The sequence below is a fragment of the Ceratotherium simum genome, chromosome 38 (genome assembly GCF_057802395.1).
Source record: "Ceratotherium simum simum isolate JZ-2026a chromosome 38, ASM5780239v1, whole genome shotgun sequence".
Classification (NCBI taxonomy): Eukaryota; Metazoa; Chordata; class Mammalia; order Perissodactyla; family Rhinocerotidae; genus Ceratotherium; species Ceratotherium simum.
Window position 1 is genome coordinate 3,244,711 of NC_141937.1, and position 17,262 is coordinate 3,261,972.

At 46.4% G+C, this 17,262-nt stretch overlaps 1 protein-coding gene across 5 annotated transcripts in view; it reads left to right on the plus strand.

Moving 5' to 3' along the window:
• The window catches only part of RPS6KA2 (ribosomal protein S6 kinase A2), a 370,158-nt gene that overhangs the window by 275,235 nt on the left and 77,661 nt on the right, over nucleotides 1-17,262 (plus strand). For all 5 annotated transcript variants that reach the window (XM_087425031.1, XM_087425032.1, XM_087425033.1 and 2 more), the window contains 2 exons: nucleotides 12,268-12,348; nucleotides 15,076-15,155. In XM_087425031.1, coding sequence (XP_087281157.1) covers nucleotides 12,268-12,348; nucleotides 15,076-15,155 — 161 coding nt within the window. The remainder of the gene's footprint in view (nucleotides 1-12,267; nucleotides 12,349-15,075; nucleotides 15,156-17,262) is intronic.

The window sequence follows — 17,262 nt, forward strand, 5'->3', positions numbered from 1 at the left end:
TCCTTTTTACATTGCGAGAATGAGCCATATAAGCATACAAGAATAGAAAATTTTCCCATTTCCCTATGCTCCTTTAAAAGCCAGCTTTAAAACCAAACATTATTTTACATCATATACTTTTTTTAGTTTTCCATAATGGTCCATCACTAAAGAATATTGTTTTCCAAAAATGCAACTGCAATTTATTTTTTAAGAGAAAATAAAAAAGCTTTACAAAACAGTCCTTTGCGTGAGGTGGCGCTTGGACCCATCACAGGAGGACCGAGTATGTGCAGAAAAGACACCAGGTCTGGATCTGCATCACTGACCAGGCTGCCCCTCGGAAAGGATGCCTGGCCTCTCTAAACCTTCATTTCTCCTCACTCATGAAGGAAGAGGGTTGGTTCAAAGGATTATTTAAAGTTGCTTTGGCTGCAGCACCTCTGCATTCCATCAGCCTGAGTTATCCAAATATTCCATAAGTCATTCTCCATCTTGTACCATCACCAGTTTGCAAGCTAATTGGTAATCCTGAAGAAGGATAAAGACGGAGGAATGCACTGTGACAATGGCGGTGACAATTGCCACTCGCCAACAATGGAACCTGGAAATGCAGCCAGCCACCCAAAGGAAAATGCAAGGAGTTTGAATCGTGAAATTCTTTTGAAAAGGAAAAATGAACAGGGGGCAGAGGACTTGTGGGAATCAGGGTAAAACTCCAGATTGTTTCTCAAAAACACGGCTGCCTGTCATGTATGCAGAAGTGAGAATTGCTGTAGGTGGGATTCCAAATAACAACACGAGGGATAATCGTTTCTGACAGCTCTATTTGATCTTTAAAGAAGTTTGAAGTTGTCAGGCACCTGCCCCTCCTCTATTTAAAGAGGCGGCATGTCATTTCTGAGGGAAATGCCAGCTGCTTCAGCAGCTGAAGGTGTGACAAGCTGGCAGGCGTGTGCTCACTCCCCACGCTCCCCGCCCCCTCATCTTCCCAGCGTATCCTCCCCACCTCTCGTGGCTGGTGCTGCTGCTCTCCTAGTTGTTTAACGACCCTTTGAAAATGTTCAACTTCTTTAATTGACAAAGTTTCTGTGTTAGTGACTCAACACTGAGTTATTACAGGTAACAATTCTATATAATGTATTCCAAAGATAATGAATTCCAAAGGGGGATGTCCCACTTTGTGTTGTAAGGAAATTCAGTTTGTAAGACTGTAAATATATTCCCAAGCATGAGGCCAGAAAGAATCGCCATCCCCTGTGTAGTGAGTTGGCAAGTGGGCACTGTTACCCATGTTAATAACAGTGGTTCCCAAACTTGGCTACAAGCTGGAATTGCCTTGGGACTGTCACAAAATGCTGACGCCTGGGGGCCCGTCCCCAGGTTCTACATTAGTTGGTGTGGGTGTGGTCTGGACATGAAAATTCATAAACCCGCTCTCCGTGTGCTGCCAAGGAGGGGACCCCTGATGCAGTGCTTGGAGCACACACTCTGGACCCTGAGGCCTCATCCTGCTTAAAATCCTGCCTGTGTCACCTTGGGGAGCCTCTCCTGGCCTCCCTTTCCTCCTACTTAAAATGGGGTGATGTCAGTAATAGCACCTACCCTATAGCGTTGTTGATGTGAGGATTAAATTCGTTGATGCGTGTAAACTGCTGCTGGCTCAGCAGAGGTTCAGAAAGTGTTAGCTATGTTCATCTCTGGTCCTTTTCTCCATGAAAATGGGCTTTGGAGATGAGTTAGGGCTTTTCTTGTCTGGGTTTTGTTTAGGTCAGATTGAGAGGAGAGAGGAGGAAGGTTGAACATTACCATCTGGTTAGAAAGAGTGATGTCTTAGTTCAGCCCTAGTCCCTCCAGCTACACTCTGAAGAGCGTATGATTGTGTCAATTATTAAGGATGACAGGTACCTGCGAAGAGACCACAAACACACACCCACAGGAGGGTCCCTGTGTAGAATTCTCTTGTTTCAGTGGACAAGAGAGAGCACCCGATATGAATATATTTCTTTGCAATGATAATTATTTCATTGGACTTTCTCATTGGATAATTTTCATGCCTAACTAATTTTTCAATCATTTTCCCTGTAAGTCAGCTTTCTAACCCCAAAGGTGATACACATTCCTTGCTTTGAAGGAAATAAATTATGTCCTGTTGATCCTAAAGGAGAAAAAATATCGTTCTGGCAAAATCTCTTTGTTTAGCAAGTTAAGTAACTAATGGGCAGTTATGGTCATTTCACATGTGTTTCTTGGCAGCTGTGTGTGGGTTACTGTGGTGACCTGCCCTGCGAGGAAGTAGGGAAATGGACCAGAACAGCGCGTTCTGAGCTCGTGGGGTTCAGGCGGACCCCTGTTTCTGTTACTCCTCATCCACTCTTTAAGAAGTAGAGCTCAGATGACATCACGGAAAATGTCAGCAGATGCGCTGGGGGATGCAAAAGTGTACGTGGTGACCAGGATGGGAATGCATGGTTTACGTTCACATTGATTACAGCATCTTGGAATAATCCCCAGTCGGAGTTAGCCCAGTTGGTTTCAAACCTCAGAATGTTATTTTCAGGACCATTTTATTTCCTTCTGTTTCCCTAGCACTGAGATGCTTCATTTAAAAACACTTACTTACTCAGAAACTCAGCTTCCGTCAGTGCCTTAGTTTGAACAGATTTTATTTCTACCCTAATTCATTTATGTCATTTGATTCACATTTGGATCCTTACAAATTCCTGGGGGCCAGGGGAGGAAGGCAAATTCCAAGCACACATTGTAAGCGCTCCTATTGGTATTATTATTATCCTCATTTTACAAATGGGGAAACCGAGGCACAAAGCAGTGAAGCCACGCACTCAGAATCACATGATTTGGAGATGGGGAGTCAGAATCCTATGCTCCTCCCACGATAACAGGCACCTGGGACCCAGCCCGTCCCCGCCACCCCAGAGCGTCATTTCCTCATCAGGAAGCCACATCCTGGCTAATTGTACTTAGGATATTTATGTACTTAGGATATTTACTATTCAGGGGATTTATTTTCCCAACAGATGGTCAAGATGAACAGTAAGATGAAAATGACGCCCCCTTAAGCATCTTTGACTTCTCTCTTTCTCAGGCCCTCGGGGAGCTGCCTGTACCTTAGGTAAACATCATCCTTAAGTAAGAGGCACTCCAGTTCATTATTATACACCGCCTGTGTACCCCGAGATCCTTGATATATTTGTTTCTACCAGAATTGCATTTCTTGAATTGTGAATAGGTAAAAAGCAGGAAATCGACTTTTTTCACTACTTGTCGTCTTTAATGCCTGTGCAATGTAAATACAGAAGAGTGATGAGCTAAAGATTTATCCACAGAAAGATTCTCTGGTAAAGAAGCTAGTTAAGTAACCATGTCAGTCTTGTTTTAAATAATTTAGTATAGAGAAATAGACACATCTTGAGGAGTCATGCTCCTCAAGATGTGGATATGGTCATCCACGTGGTTAACATTTTATTTGTATTTGTTTCTGGTTTTCTTCCTTTCTTCTTTCTCTGGAGTAATGGACAGTGCAAAGTTTTGGCCACCCCATGTGTAGCCACATAACTTCTCATGGGAGGCCACTTTTTGCCATGAATTAGACCTTCGAAGGCTGAAAGATATTGTTTGAAGATGGATTTTTATTCTGCATCTGGGAGACTGCTGGGGATGTAATTTCCAGCCTGGTAGGTTTTTGTGGCAAAGGAAGGAAGTGGTTAGCAGTGGTCGCTCAGCCGGGCAGAGCCTGAGTTCATCACCGACCTGGTGTGTGGACTCGACTTCGTAAGTCTCAGGCCGAAACTTTGTGCATGGGCTCCGTCTTCAGATTCCCTAAAGCTGGGCTGCCTGGATCACAAAGACATCATCTGTCACTGCCACGCTTCTTGGTGGCTGGAGCCGTCTGCAGACCCCACGTGCAGCTGCCCACAGTATTGTGTGGAAGCCTGTCCCCTGCAGTCCCTGAGGGCGATCATGGCTGCACATCCAGCATTCCATCCCCACGACCCAGTGCTTTTCTAGGTGTACTTCCTAGCCAGCCACTCCTCATCTTCACAGTGACTCAGAGAGTCGCATTTATTTTTATCTTACCTTTAATTTGATACACGATCTATATATAATATACAGCAGCATAATGTAACATAATGTAATATGATATAATCTGATATATAATATAATATAAAAGTAATGTGTATTGATGGAGACAATTTAAAAATCAGACAAATTCAGGCAATGGTGTCCAACTCTCAGGAGAGGGTTTCGGGCCTACCCTCATTGCAGATGGAGCTTTTCTAGCTAAATCCATCTTCCAAAATAAACGATTGTTCTTACCAGGGATTCTTATGGAGCTTGCAATTGCCAAGTACTTCAAGATCAATTTCATGAGCATTTCCGCCTCTGGCTTCATAAGATCGTGTTGGCCCTTTTACAGGGAGTTTTGGTGCCTCCCACGGGCGTGGGGATGCCCCGAGGTTCACAACCGCTCAGCCCCAGTGTGCGGATCGCCAGGCTGGCTGGCGAAATGGGACCCGCTTGCGTTTTGGTTTCTCACTTGCCGGGAGATGTCAAAGGATAATGGACATTTTTTAGGACTGAAGGGAACATTAGCCAACTTTTTAACTCCTCAAAATCTAGAATAGGCCAAGAGATTGAGGAAACAAAATCAACCGGATGGAGTGTCTTGAGCCCCAAGTTTCTCATGAGCACAAAGGAGTAGGTGCACCTGAAATTGGCCAAGGGAGTGTGGGGCTTGAAAGTCGTGAGGACATGGTTGTGATCCAAAACAAAAGGGCTTCCAGAAAGTGGCTCTAGTTTGTATTGTGTCATGTCCACGAGGGTCATCTCACAATATGCTTCTTCCCTGATTTTCCTGGGAGGGAAGCCATGCCCTTCACAATGGCGTGAGTTGATAGATGCTTCCACCTTCATCTCAGCCCTAGGGGCGGCCATGGACCGTGATGGCTGAAGGACACATGAAGGTCACAGCTGGCACCAGGAGGTGCAGATTGCCGTGCAGAACAGAGCACACCCTGAAAGCCACATCACCCTAATCCTCCACATGGCAGGTCAGCCACAAGTACAGGGTTGGTTTGAAGTACAAAAACATTTTATCTCCAATATCTACAGTTTATTAGTGAATCTCAAAATAGCCTAGAACATTTTTCTATTTACATCTGTAGTAGCAAGCCCCACTTGATTCCAGACTCACGTGTCAAATGCGAGAGAGTAAATATCCCAGGGAGGCCCTGGCCTGGCTTCAGATTCTGGGGTCCAGACTGCCCAGCGGGAGACTGCTGGCAATGTTCTGCTGCAGGCTGGCATGAGTAGTCTTTGACTCAAGCTTTCTACAGCTCTCACGATTTCTCTAACTCATTGACACAGTAGCAGTGGAGGGATGAAGGGAGCATCTCTCTGGGCTTTCTCTGCATCTAGGTCTTAGGAATCAAAACCCCTTGGTAACCTTAGCTGTCCATGAGGCAGCTTGAATGTACTCAGCATCAGAAAACGAAGCGTTTGCTCTCAATGCCTGTTTCTTTCTTAGTGGAAGGACCACTCCGTGGCTGCCAGTCAAATGGCAGATCCATAGTTCCAGGCCTTTCACTCAGTCCCTGGATCTAGCACGTGTGTGATTGCCGCCACAAAGAATGGGCAGTGGTGAGGTCGGAGTGTGGGGCTCTGCCCAGCAAAGCCAGAATTTGCACAGACCCGGAGATCTCCCCCATCACCTTTGGAGAACCAGTCTCACACGTGTTATTTCATATACGAAGGGCATTTCTGGTGTGACTGTTCTTTGACATCTTGTTGGCTTGTCCTTGCGTTGGTCTGTGGAAACTGGGCATGGTCAGTTCCGTAGTTGGTCGTCAGCAGTGATAAAATCTCTCCTGGAGTGAACACAGCCATTTCCTGTTTCCTCCACCCTGGACCCAATATTTGCTTGGGTTTGGCCAATTTATGCCCAGGGAGTCAATCCTACAAAACAAGTTAATCCTACAAGACATTTGTGAAATGTCTTCCCCGAAATGATGTGTTTAATCTGCATTACGTTACGTTCTCTGTCAGGGCTGGATTCTTGGTTTTTCGTCTGCTACTTTAGACATAATAAGAGTATTGAGATATTGTGTTTATTTAGGCTCCTGGCCCTTTCTTCTGTGTGTTTCAGATAATCTCTAAATTGTTTGCCTTTTAATTTTATGATCTTTTTGGATGGCCGATTTATAGATGTTTTGTAACTCAGTCTATCACTCTTTCCTATGTTATTTCTTCCATTGCTTTTATTAAAACAAGATTCCTACCCAGGACTCAGATAGGTATTCATCTTTGTTATCATTTTTATGGCTTGATTTTTTTTTAACACTTAACTCTTTAATAGATCTGGGATTTATTTTTGTTTAAAACATAGGGAGGAAATGTATATTTATTTTTCCGCTATAACTAGACAGCTCCTTGGAAATTTGAATGTAAGATATCTTTTTCTAGTTTTTTTCACCAGGCTTACTATGGCCTTAGGTTTCCATTACCAATACTATAATCAGATATGTGACTAAACAGTTATCCTCGTTCCAAATAGGTCTGAACTCAATGATAACAACATCAATCCTATTTAGAGATTTTTTAGATGATCTTAACCAGAGTCAAAGACCAAGCTTTGCGAGGGGATGGCAAGATGGGTGTAGGAACACAGTGTCCCCTTTCCTCTGCCACTTGCTTCACCAGATCATGTCGTGGGGTGGGCAGGGGACAGGCGGATGTACTTCTCCCCAGAAGAGCATGCACCTGGGGGTGACAGGAGACTGCTCCCCCACAGGCCCTGTCAGCCTGGTCGGCTCTCCTGAGATAAAGGACAGACACCGCCCTAGGAGGCTGGCCAGATGCATCAGATGAGGTTCTCACCGTGAGGATGCAGCCCAGTTCTGGGGTGTGGCAGAGTTCTGTGGGTCTACACAGCAGGTTGCTCAGAGAGGCTTCTTGTCTATCAGTATGAGAAGGGGCAGTCCTGTAGCCCACTGTCATTGACTCTCCGCCCTTCGCTTCCTATGAGCCTGCCAACCATGCCACCCAGGACCTCCTTCTCAGCCTGTGCGTTTGTTGTGAGAGATGTCTTTCTGATTCCACTGCTTCACATGGCCTTTCTTCCTTTGGGGTCTTCAGCTAGTATCCTCTGTATCTTTTATTGAATGAAAGGATTTCAGTTTTTGCTTCTGCTAACTCATTTGAATTCCTTTCTTTGGTGTTCATGCTGGCAGTCGCTGTTGGAACCTATAACTCGGGATAGGCAGAAATGGAGAGATTCCTTGTACTGTCTCCCTGTGAACTGTCTTGCTTTTCCCTCTGTGTTCATTCTCCTAAGCGGCAGAGCTAGGGTGATAGATAATGAGAGAATCGTCCTGGAGTCTGCAATGTATCTAATGTGAGGGAACGAGCTGTGTTGGGAGAGCGTCCTAATGAAGTCACACAGATGCTGCCAAAAAATGTTCTCTCTGGTGTGTAACTGTGGTCATGTTTGATATCAAACTATCTTATTTTTATCTATGTCATAAACTACATTTTTTCAAGAATGAATGGATGAAATATGTTTTAATTAAAAAGTATATAGAAACTTCTAAAAATCACACTAAAAGAATCACCCAGAGACACGACTGCTCCGGTTTTATTCACCCCACCCCATCCTAGACCCAGCTTCCTGCGTATCTCCAGGGCTGAATGTGGCCACCGCAGCATCATTTCCTGACAGGCGAGCCGCTGCTGTCACAAAGCCGCCCGAGACCCCCTGAAAGAGGGGCTCACCCACAGACGGTCTCTGGCGCGTTTGCTGCCGCTGAACTCACTTTGTTTCACGTTTCTTGAGGTCTCTACCTCCATCTTCTCCTGGTCATCCACATTGCTGACCACAGAGTGGTGAAGCCCCCACCCCCCGCGATGACACCAGACCCCCCGTGATGTTCTCGCATGGTCCTCTTCCCGTCCTGTGCGTCTCCTGGGGGTGGTCTCTGCACACCTCCTGGAGGTGGCCCCGAATGCCCACAGCTCCCGCCAGGAGACGAGGGCCGCGAGGCTGCATTGCAGCACAGCTCCAGACCAGCCTCTCTTACTGACCGCTGCTCGTCCCCGATGCCCTCACGCGACGTGCCTGCTGGTGGCCCTCCTCTCTCCTCCCTGCAGCTTCTTCCCCACCCGTCACCCAGGCCAGAGGGCCAGGGTGACACACCTCTCTCCTTCCTAGCCCAGCAGCTAAGCGATCACCAGGTCTCTCGGTTCTAACCCCCCAGGCCCCGTCCCCAGCTCCCCCATGCACGCAGAGGCGATTGGCGCTCTAGGGGTGCCCCTGCTGCCCTCTACAGTCTGGCCCGCAGACTCGGACTTCCTGGGGCAGAGCCTGCAGCTGCATGTCTTGTGTCGCATGAAGAAGACTTATAAATAGTGATGGAAGAGGAGTGGGATGCAGAAAGAGAGGCAGGAGGAAAAGGAAATTCGAGGCCAGGTTGCAAGAATTTTGACTTCACTGTTCAGTCATCCAGGTGCTAAAGGAGCTGGGGAGAGCCATCCCCTCTCTGGTCAGTGTCTTCTCACCGGAAAGGAACCCTTGCTCTGCCTTCAACACCTCCACCAAATTTGCTGTCGTAGGGCCTATTTTCTGGTTACTTTACATAGAAAAGAAAAACTACACGGACAAAAACTCAAATGCAGATCACTAAGATGTCAACTCACAAATGATAAACAGGAAAGGTGAGGTTAATTCTGCAACACAGCCCCCTAAAAAGGTTTGCACGCAATTACTACTATCAGAGAGGAAAAAGGAATCTCTGAACTCGGGGATCCTTGCTCCAGAGGCAAAACCACAGCTGACAATATGAAATTGCATTAAGTAAAAATGCTCAGTGACCGTCTTAACTCCGAATGCCATGCTCCATGTCCATCACTTGGGCAACAGTTTCCGTTCGCAGCCCTTGCTCGTGAGACCTTTCCAGCCGAGGTCGCTTTGTTTCTCTGTGGTCCTCCCTGAGTATCCTGTCTTCTGTGCTGGAATCTGTTCCCAGTGGTGACAGTGCCCTGCACCCTGGAGGGTGCACCCAGTGGAAAGGCGGCCTGTGGGGGTCTGCTCCCTGCTGCACCAACCAGCCGTCGGGCTTAGAGCACCCACTTTAGCCTCAGTTTGCTGTCCTGTGAAATAACGGGGTTGAATTGCATGCTCTCCAAGGTCTTTCCAGCAACAAAATTCTATTCCACTGGTCTAGCCAGAAGGAGGACCCACCGTGTGTCACCCTGGATGTGGACAGTGATGAGCTGGACCCCACACTCCTCTGCCTGGTGCTTTGGTCCTGGGGGTTCAGAGCTGCTGGGGACACAGAGGAGACCGGCTGCGGGCTGTGGAGATGCCGCTGGGCAACCTGCAGCTCTGCCTTCTGTGTGCCCCTTCTAGATTCTGAGGGATATTTGGGGCCACTGCGATTACAAAGTTCCGGTGTTGCTACAGGAAGATGAGCAGTGGGGCATAAGAGAATGATCAGAGCAAGCCAAGGAATCTTATCACACAGTGAAGCTAACTCCACCAATGACAGTAGAGCGAGCACAGTGCTTGCTGCGGCCGGCACTGCTGTAAGGGTTTCACACATTACTTCATTCACTTCTCATAGGAGTCCTGTGAGGTAGGCACCATATCATCCCCACTTTACAGATGAGGAAACTGAGCAGGGAGCAGCCCACGATCTGAGTGACAGACACAGGGTGTAAACGCAGGCCGTGAGCTCCAGAGTTGCCACTCCACCACCAGGCTACACTGTCACAGACCAACGGGGCACGTACAGTGGCCGTGGTACCAGAACACAGGTGGACTCTGGAGAGCAGGGACAACGCGAACGATGAAAGTAGAGTGAACAAAGCAAAATGGAGCAGCCTGTCCTTGTGACCCAGGTGTGAGGACTCCTTTTTTCTTTAATTGTGATAGAATATACATAAAATAATATTGATCATTTTAACCATTTGTAAGTGGTGTTAAGTACATTCACAATATTGTGTAACCACCCCACTCTCTATACCCAAAACTTTTTCACCATCCCAAACAGAAACTTTGTCCCTATTAAACAACTCTCCATTGCCCTTCCCCAGTCCCTGGCACCCACCCTTCTACTTTCTGTCTCTATGAATTTGACGACCCTAAGTACCTCATATAAGTGGAATCATACAGTGTTTCTCCTCTTGAGTCTGGCTTATTTCATTTGGCATAATGTTTTTAAGGTTCAGCCATGCTTGGGCCGGCCCCATGGCTTAGCGGTTAAGTGCGCGCGCTCCGCTGCTGGCGGCCCAGGTTTGGATCCCGGGCGTGCACCGAGGCACCACTTCTCCTGCCATGCTGAGGCCGCATCCCACGTACAGCAACTAGAAGGATGTGGATCTATGACATACAACTATCTACTGGGCTTTGGGGGAAAAAAATAAATTAATTAAAAAAAAAAAAAAAAAAAGGTTCAGCCATGCAGTAGCATGTGTCAGAGTTTTATTGCTTTTTAAGGCTGAATAATATTCCATTGTATGGAACACCATGTTGTGTTTGCCCGTTCAGCTGTTGATGGACACTTGGGTGCCTCCACTTTCTGGCTGTTGTGAATAATGCTGTTGTTAACTTTGGTGGACAAGTATCTAGAGCCCCTGTTTTCAATTCTTTTGGATAAATACCTAGGAGTGGAATTGCTGGGTCCTATAGTAGTTCTATGTTTAACTTTTTGAGGACCCGCCCAACTGTTTTCCACAGCGGCTACACCATTTTACTTTCCCACCAACATCTCCACAGGATTCCCATTGCTCCACATCCTCACCAATGCTTGTTATTTTCTGAGGCTTTTTTATTATTATTATTATTATAGCCGTCCTTAGGGAAGGACTTCTTAAATAAAACTTTAAAAGTACGTATTGCAAGGCCAAACTAAAGCTGACTGTAAATGCCTGGCCCAGTGATATGATACTTACCATCTTTGTCACACGTGTGAATGTTTGAGGAAATTCCTGCGGTCACTTACGTGGGGCCATGTGAGGTCACTTGATGCTGCACTGGGTGGACCAGTTTACTTATGGCAATTTGCAGTTCTTAGTCTCAAGTGGTGATATTTCTTTCTTTCTTTATTTTTGCCTCGAAACTAATTACATCTGTATTCCCAGATGGCTAAACTTGGGGCAGTGTGAGCACCAAAAAGAATAATGTTGTAATTGGTTATAATACACTAAATTTTAAAAAATCTACAGTCCATAGTTATGCTCAGGGAGAGAGACAGAGAAGAACTCTTCCTCTTGATTTCCAGTTCCATCAGAAATGAGAAAATCGCATTTTGCAACCCTAAATGACTCAAGCAAGGATCATACGTGTGTGCTGACACCATTGGATGAAGGGTTGTTAGGAACCCACAGATACTCGAGGCCAAAATGTCACCCTGCAGGTGACTTATTACTTACAAAGGGACATGGGTCTTTACAATGAGAGATTGGTGACTTGCCACCCTAAACACGTCATCCAGTTCAGCATCACGTAGCGAGATAACGCTGCATCACCACCTCGGCTGCTGCAATCTGAGGCACACAGCATCACCTGGGGGGTATTTTTGCCAAAAGTGTTCAGCCTCAATCTTATAAAGCTTCTGGACCTATCCTCAGTTTCCAAGAAACATAGGAGTTCAAGTGACTGGTAAAGCAACAATCAGACAAACCCAGAATGTGGACCAATCTATAGGAAAACTGGCCTGGACTTACGAAAAAGTCCACAAAAAACACAGGAAAAAAGATGTGGCACTATTCTATTCTAGCAGCAAAAACAATAAAAAAATACAACAACCAAATATAAGGTGTGAACCTCTTCTGGATCCTGGGTTAGAAAAAATAACAGCTGTAAATGACATGGGAGTGGGGTTGAATATGGATTGGATATTAGATGATATTATGGAATGACTGTGATTTTCTTAGCGGTGACATTCACATTGATTATGTAAGAGACTGTCTTTATTCTTAGGATACGCTGCATGCAAATGCATCCAAGGGTCAAGTGTCATGGTGTCCACAATTTACTGTCAGGTTTTTTACTAAAATGTGTGTATGTGTGGAGAGAGAGAGAGCACAAATGTGTTAACACTATTGTTGAATCTAGTTAGGGGTGATCATTATTATTTCAACTTTGTACATGTTTGAAAATTTTTATAACAAACAGTTGGGGGAGATTATTTATATCTAATGTTTTATATTCCACATTCTCCAGAATTCTAATGTCTCCTTCTTGAAAGCCTTCGTTTTTCTTTGTTGCAGTGCGGGACCGAGTCAGATCGAAGATGGAGAGAGACATTTTGGCAGAAGTGAATCACCCTTTCATTGTAAAGCTTCATTATGGTAAATACAGTAAAAAATAACCCACTTTTGGGGCCGGCCCAGTGGCGTGGTGGTTAAGTTCGCTCCCTCCAATTCAGCAGCCTGGGGTTTGCAGGTTCGGATCCCTGGCGGGGACCTACATACCGCCCATCAAGCCATGCTGTGGTGGCATTCCACATACCAAATAGAGGAAGATTGGCACAAATGTTAGCTCAAGGCCAGTCTTCCTCACCAAAAACAAAAAATTAAAAATAACCTACTTTTGAGAAGACCTAGGGCAACATTCCCCAAAGCAGAGGACATTGAGGAAGAGGAATAGATCGGAAGATGAAAACCCTCCCTGTGTCGTAGCGTCCAGTCCTCTCTGGGTGGGGTTGTCTTCTCTCCCAATTCCTTAGTCTCTTGCATGGTTCTTCTCTGAAGGAGCAAGATGCCTGTTTTCGTCTCCAAGACCCACTATGAGGGACTCTATATTATTATTAATTAAATTATCATCATTGATAAAGTGCTAAAGAAAAAAGTTCTCTTGACCTAGATTGGAGTGAATCTATCACATATTTTTTTGTTGTTTCAGAATAAAATGCTTTATGACCCAATTATTTCTTTAAACCAGAATGGTAACAACTCCCACATTTTAAGTGAATACCATGTGTCAAGCATTTTAAAGATTGTAGCTCATTGAACCCTCAAAACTTCCTTTCCAGGGGCCGGCCCGGTGGTGTAGCAGTTAAGTGTGCGCACCCCACTGTTGGCGGCCTGGGTTTGGATCCTGGGTGTGCACCGACGCACTGCTTGTCAAGCCATACTGTGGCAGCATCCCATATAAAGTGGAGGAAGATGGGCACAGATGTTAGCCCTGGGCCAGTCTTCCTCAGCAAAAAGAGGAGGATTGGCGACAGATGTTAGCTCAGGGCTAATCTTCCTCACAAAAAAAATAAATAAAAATAAATGGTCTCTCTCTAAAAAAAAGAAACTTCCTTTCCAGGTGGATTATTGTTTTCATTTTTCAGAAGTGAAACTGAGGCTCAGATCACATACTGTAGCCCAGACCACATGTCTGCGGTGGCACACAGCTCCTCCTAGTTTGCTCTCTGCCTTTTAATCTCCTCAGAGAAGCAATAGTGAAATCTTCAAATTAAAAATAATTAATGAAATGGCTCCTCCAGAGTCGTGCCAGACTGCAGTCAAGTTTACTACCCGACTTGAATAATGATGTGAGTGAAGTACAGAAAGAAGTAAACGAAACCGCACTTGTTGTTTCAAAGGCACTGGGGAGGGCGGGGTTTGGGGAGATTGTGGTGAGATTACACAAATTGGCAGCAAAGGCATAAACACGTGCCCAAAGGTAGGAGGGCAGAGACTTCTAGCTCTTTGCTGATTAATTTCTGATATTACTAAGAAAACAGTTCAGTCTTGTTTGGAAATTCTGTGGCCTCTCCTTTGAAAAATAATAAGAGCGAATATGGATGTGAACTTGCTGGAAGCCAGGCAGTAACCACGGTCCCCAGGCCTGCGGGCAGGTGCCCTGGGATCTCGTCCCACAGCAGACGGCGGAGAGGCTGCCTTCGCTCCATTACACTGCCGCCTCTACTGCTGCTGACTTGCTGGCATCAGATCCAGTCCCCTGTGTCATTTCAGTTGGCTTTCAGGGTGTTTTCCTGAAGATGTTAAGAACTGGGTGTCTCACAAAGATTTTTAAAGGCGTCCTCCCTGTTACCTCTGTGGTTGATCAAAAGACGCTTGTTCTCCATCTGCCCGTCCAGAGCTAGGATGGAGCATTTAATTCAAGCTTCAAGTCTCACAATTCTGTCGTGTTTTCTAGTTAGAGGCTATGTGTTTCTAAAACCTCAACATTTATAATGCTTCTAGGACTTACTTTTAGAAAATAAAAAGTTTTCAAGTGTGTAGGGATATCAGGACCCCTCCCAGCCGTACTGCCCGTGTATATAAAGTAGATGCCAAATGATAGGTCATCAGTAACATTGAGCTGACCGTCCAGTAGTAACGGTGAGTGGTTTCTCTTGGCCCCCACATGGCATTCAGCCCCCTTTCGACTGCGGCATGCCCTTGCTGAGTGGTGGGCGAGAGCTGAAACAAACAATACACCCATAACTATAGCACACGGCCATCAAACAGAGAACGTGAGCCCCGTTGCCCTAAGTACAAATAGCCATGCCGGCCGGTCACCAACGCTGCCGTAAAGGAAGGAATCAGATGACTGATGCTTGAACCCTTAGTTGTACAAAGTGCAGTTCTGTTGGAAGGAAAGGAGACTGTCCAAACACGGTCAGAGCTGTCATCCTGCTCCTCACCAAACACCTACAGCAAAAGCCGACGCTCCAGTGAGACCCAGTTGTACCCAAAGCCCAGCATTTATAGTGGTGGAGCGAGAGCAAGTGGAAACATACAGATACTTCTCTCCCTTTCAGTCCCCTTTGTGACTGAAAAAGGAAGGCGAGAGGGAAGCAAAGAAGGAGGGAAGGAAGGGAGAAAAAAGAAAAGAGAAAACATCTCCAGACTCTTAATAAAAGTGAGAGAAGCAGAGCCCATTACTGTCGGCTCTCTTTCCCTGAATTCCGCCCTGGCGAGCTGTCCCAACCGGTTCAGGTCCCGTTTCTGAAATGACCCACCATTACAGACTACGTGGTATTATTTGAGTCAGAGATGGGGCTTTTTGCCAAGGGAACAATATCCACCCCTGGGGACCTCTGTGACTGCCGAAATGCTCAACTCTCGCTCCTTCCGCAGCCTTTCAGACGGAAGGAAAGCTCTATCTGATATTGGACTTCCTGCGGGGAGGGGACCTCTTCACCAGGCTCTCCAAAGAGGTAAACGGCCCTCCTCCAGGAGGTGGCAGGCTGTGGGTTTGTGTCTAGAATTCGAGGGACAAAGAGGGGTGGAGAGCACTGAGGGGAGGGGTGTGTGTGTGGTACGTGTGTGTGCTTTGGCATACGTGTGTGTGTGTCATATGGTGAGTGTGTAGTGTGTGTGAGAGTCATGTGGGTGTATGTGTGCATTTGCCTGTATGTGTGGTGTATAGTATGTTTGAGACTGTACATGTACACGTGCATATGTGTGTGGTATATGTGTGATGCGTGTGGTTGGTGTGGGGGCTGTTGGTGTGTGTGTGTGTATTCGTTTTAAAGAAGCCATACTAGTTGCACAGAGAAGACATCTGTTGTCCTTGGAAGATCTTAAGAAAACTGACTCTTCCAAAGACCTCTGTGAAGCTCTAGAACTTTCTGTTGCACTCTGTTCACTGCCCTTGTAGAGCAGATGGCAATGGAAAGTTGGTTGTGTAACAGTTGGGAACGACTTTATTTCACAGTATCTTATTTTCCGTGGTAGGAAGATGCTATTAACACGCCAACCACACATCCTGGGAGGCACTTCAGGAGCCTCTAACCAGGTCACCACACACGAGGTCTCCATGACCACCAGCCACTTCACAACCCTCAAGTTTATCCTTGACCTCACAGTACCTGACATACGAACTTTCCGGAATGTTATGCAGTGCAACATGAGAGCTCTCTGTCCCCCACTTGACTTGAAGAGCTCTCTGCTTCGTGGAATGGAAAAAACCAGCATTCTGCCTCAGGCAACGCTACTGCTGGGCTTTAGTCCTAATGATGCTGTGTGGGCTGGTAAGGGTGTCCCTTTATCCAGAACAGAGGGTGGCGGGGGTGTCCCTTTATCCAGAACAGAGGGTGGTGAAGGCAGCACACATTACTACCGCACACAGGACAGGTTCCAATCCTTCTGAATCTCACCCCAGCGTGGCGGATGTTATGGACTCTCACAGTGGGTTCAAACTGTCCTCTCCCCCTTTTCTCCCCTCCTACTTGTTTAGCAGGAGATCCCTCCATTCTGCAGGAAATCCCAAAGTGAACAGTAGATCAAGGTGGAGCAGGGGTGGGTGTCCCGGAGACCTCAGGCTGCCCTCTCTCTCTGTTTTTGAATGGTCCCTCGGGTGATGGCACAACTGATAGATTGGGCTCCTTGCAATATAAGTTGAAAACCTGGGGCTGGAAGAATCAGATCCAAGTTCTACAACAAGCTGTTGTGGAGCAGGTGTCTGGTCCTTTATGTGCCTCCTGCCTGTGCTCACGCTTCCAAAGATGCTAAGTCATTGACTCCTGCCAGTTTTCGTCCGATACCTACGGATCTGATCCTTTCCTCTCTCGTCTACAGGGAGCCAGGCCTTGGGTTTGGTTTTGTCCAGCATCCAGGATGACACACCCTGCTGTTGGCTTCTTGACCAAAAAGGCAATGATAATGAGCAAAAAGCCCTGTCACGCCTCATAATGGGGACATGTGTCTCCCATAAGACCCTTATTTCAGAAGAGAAGTAAAGTTGTCAGGCGTGGGCACCACAGATTCTCAGAGTTCACAGACACACTTACAAAGGATTTTCCTTTCAGTCTCTTTCAACGAGTCCATTGGACAACATCCTACCACGTGTCGGGCACTGTACTGACTGCCTCCAAGAACTCACATCTGTGGGTTTTTCGTTTCTATGGGGAAACTATTTGCCAGCTGTACTTGGGGACTACACTGAGATGTGCCCTAAGACTTGGACAAGTGGAAAATTACGGTTGCCCTCAGAGCAGTAAGCTGCAGACACACCCGTGTGATTAGATAGATAAATAAGTCAGATGAAAGAGAATTCGGCAGCCCGCAGAATTTGACTGTAAGTAAGCCCACTGAAGATGTTAACCAATTTAGGAAAGAAACACCCAACCAGGAAAGGTGCTGGTTGAGCGTGGAAGAGGCCAGAGGGGCAGTGAGGGTCAGCAGCCCCAAATGCCTCTGTCCAGGACCATGGGGCATGTGTCTCTGCCCCAGTGGCAAGCATCCCTTTTGTGAAATGGATGTTCTCCATCTGCATCAGCCTGACGTATTCATCGTTCCGTTCCCTGAACTGCCCTTATGCTA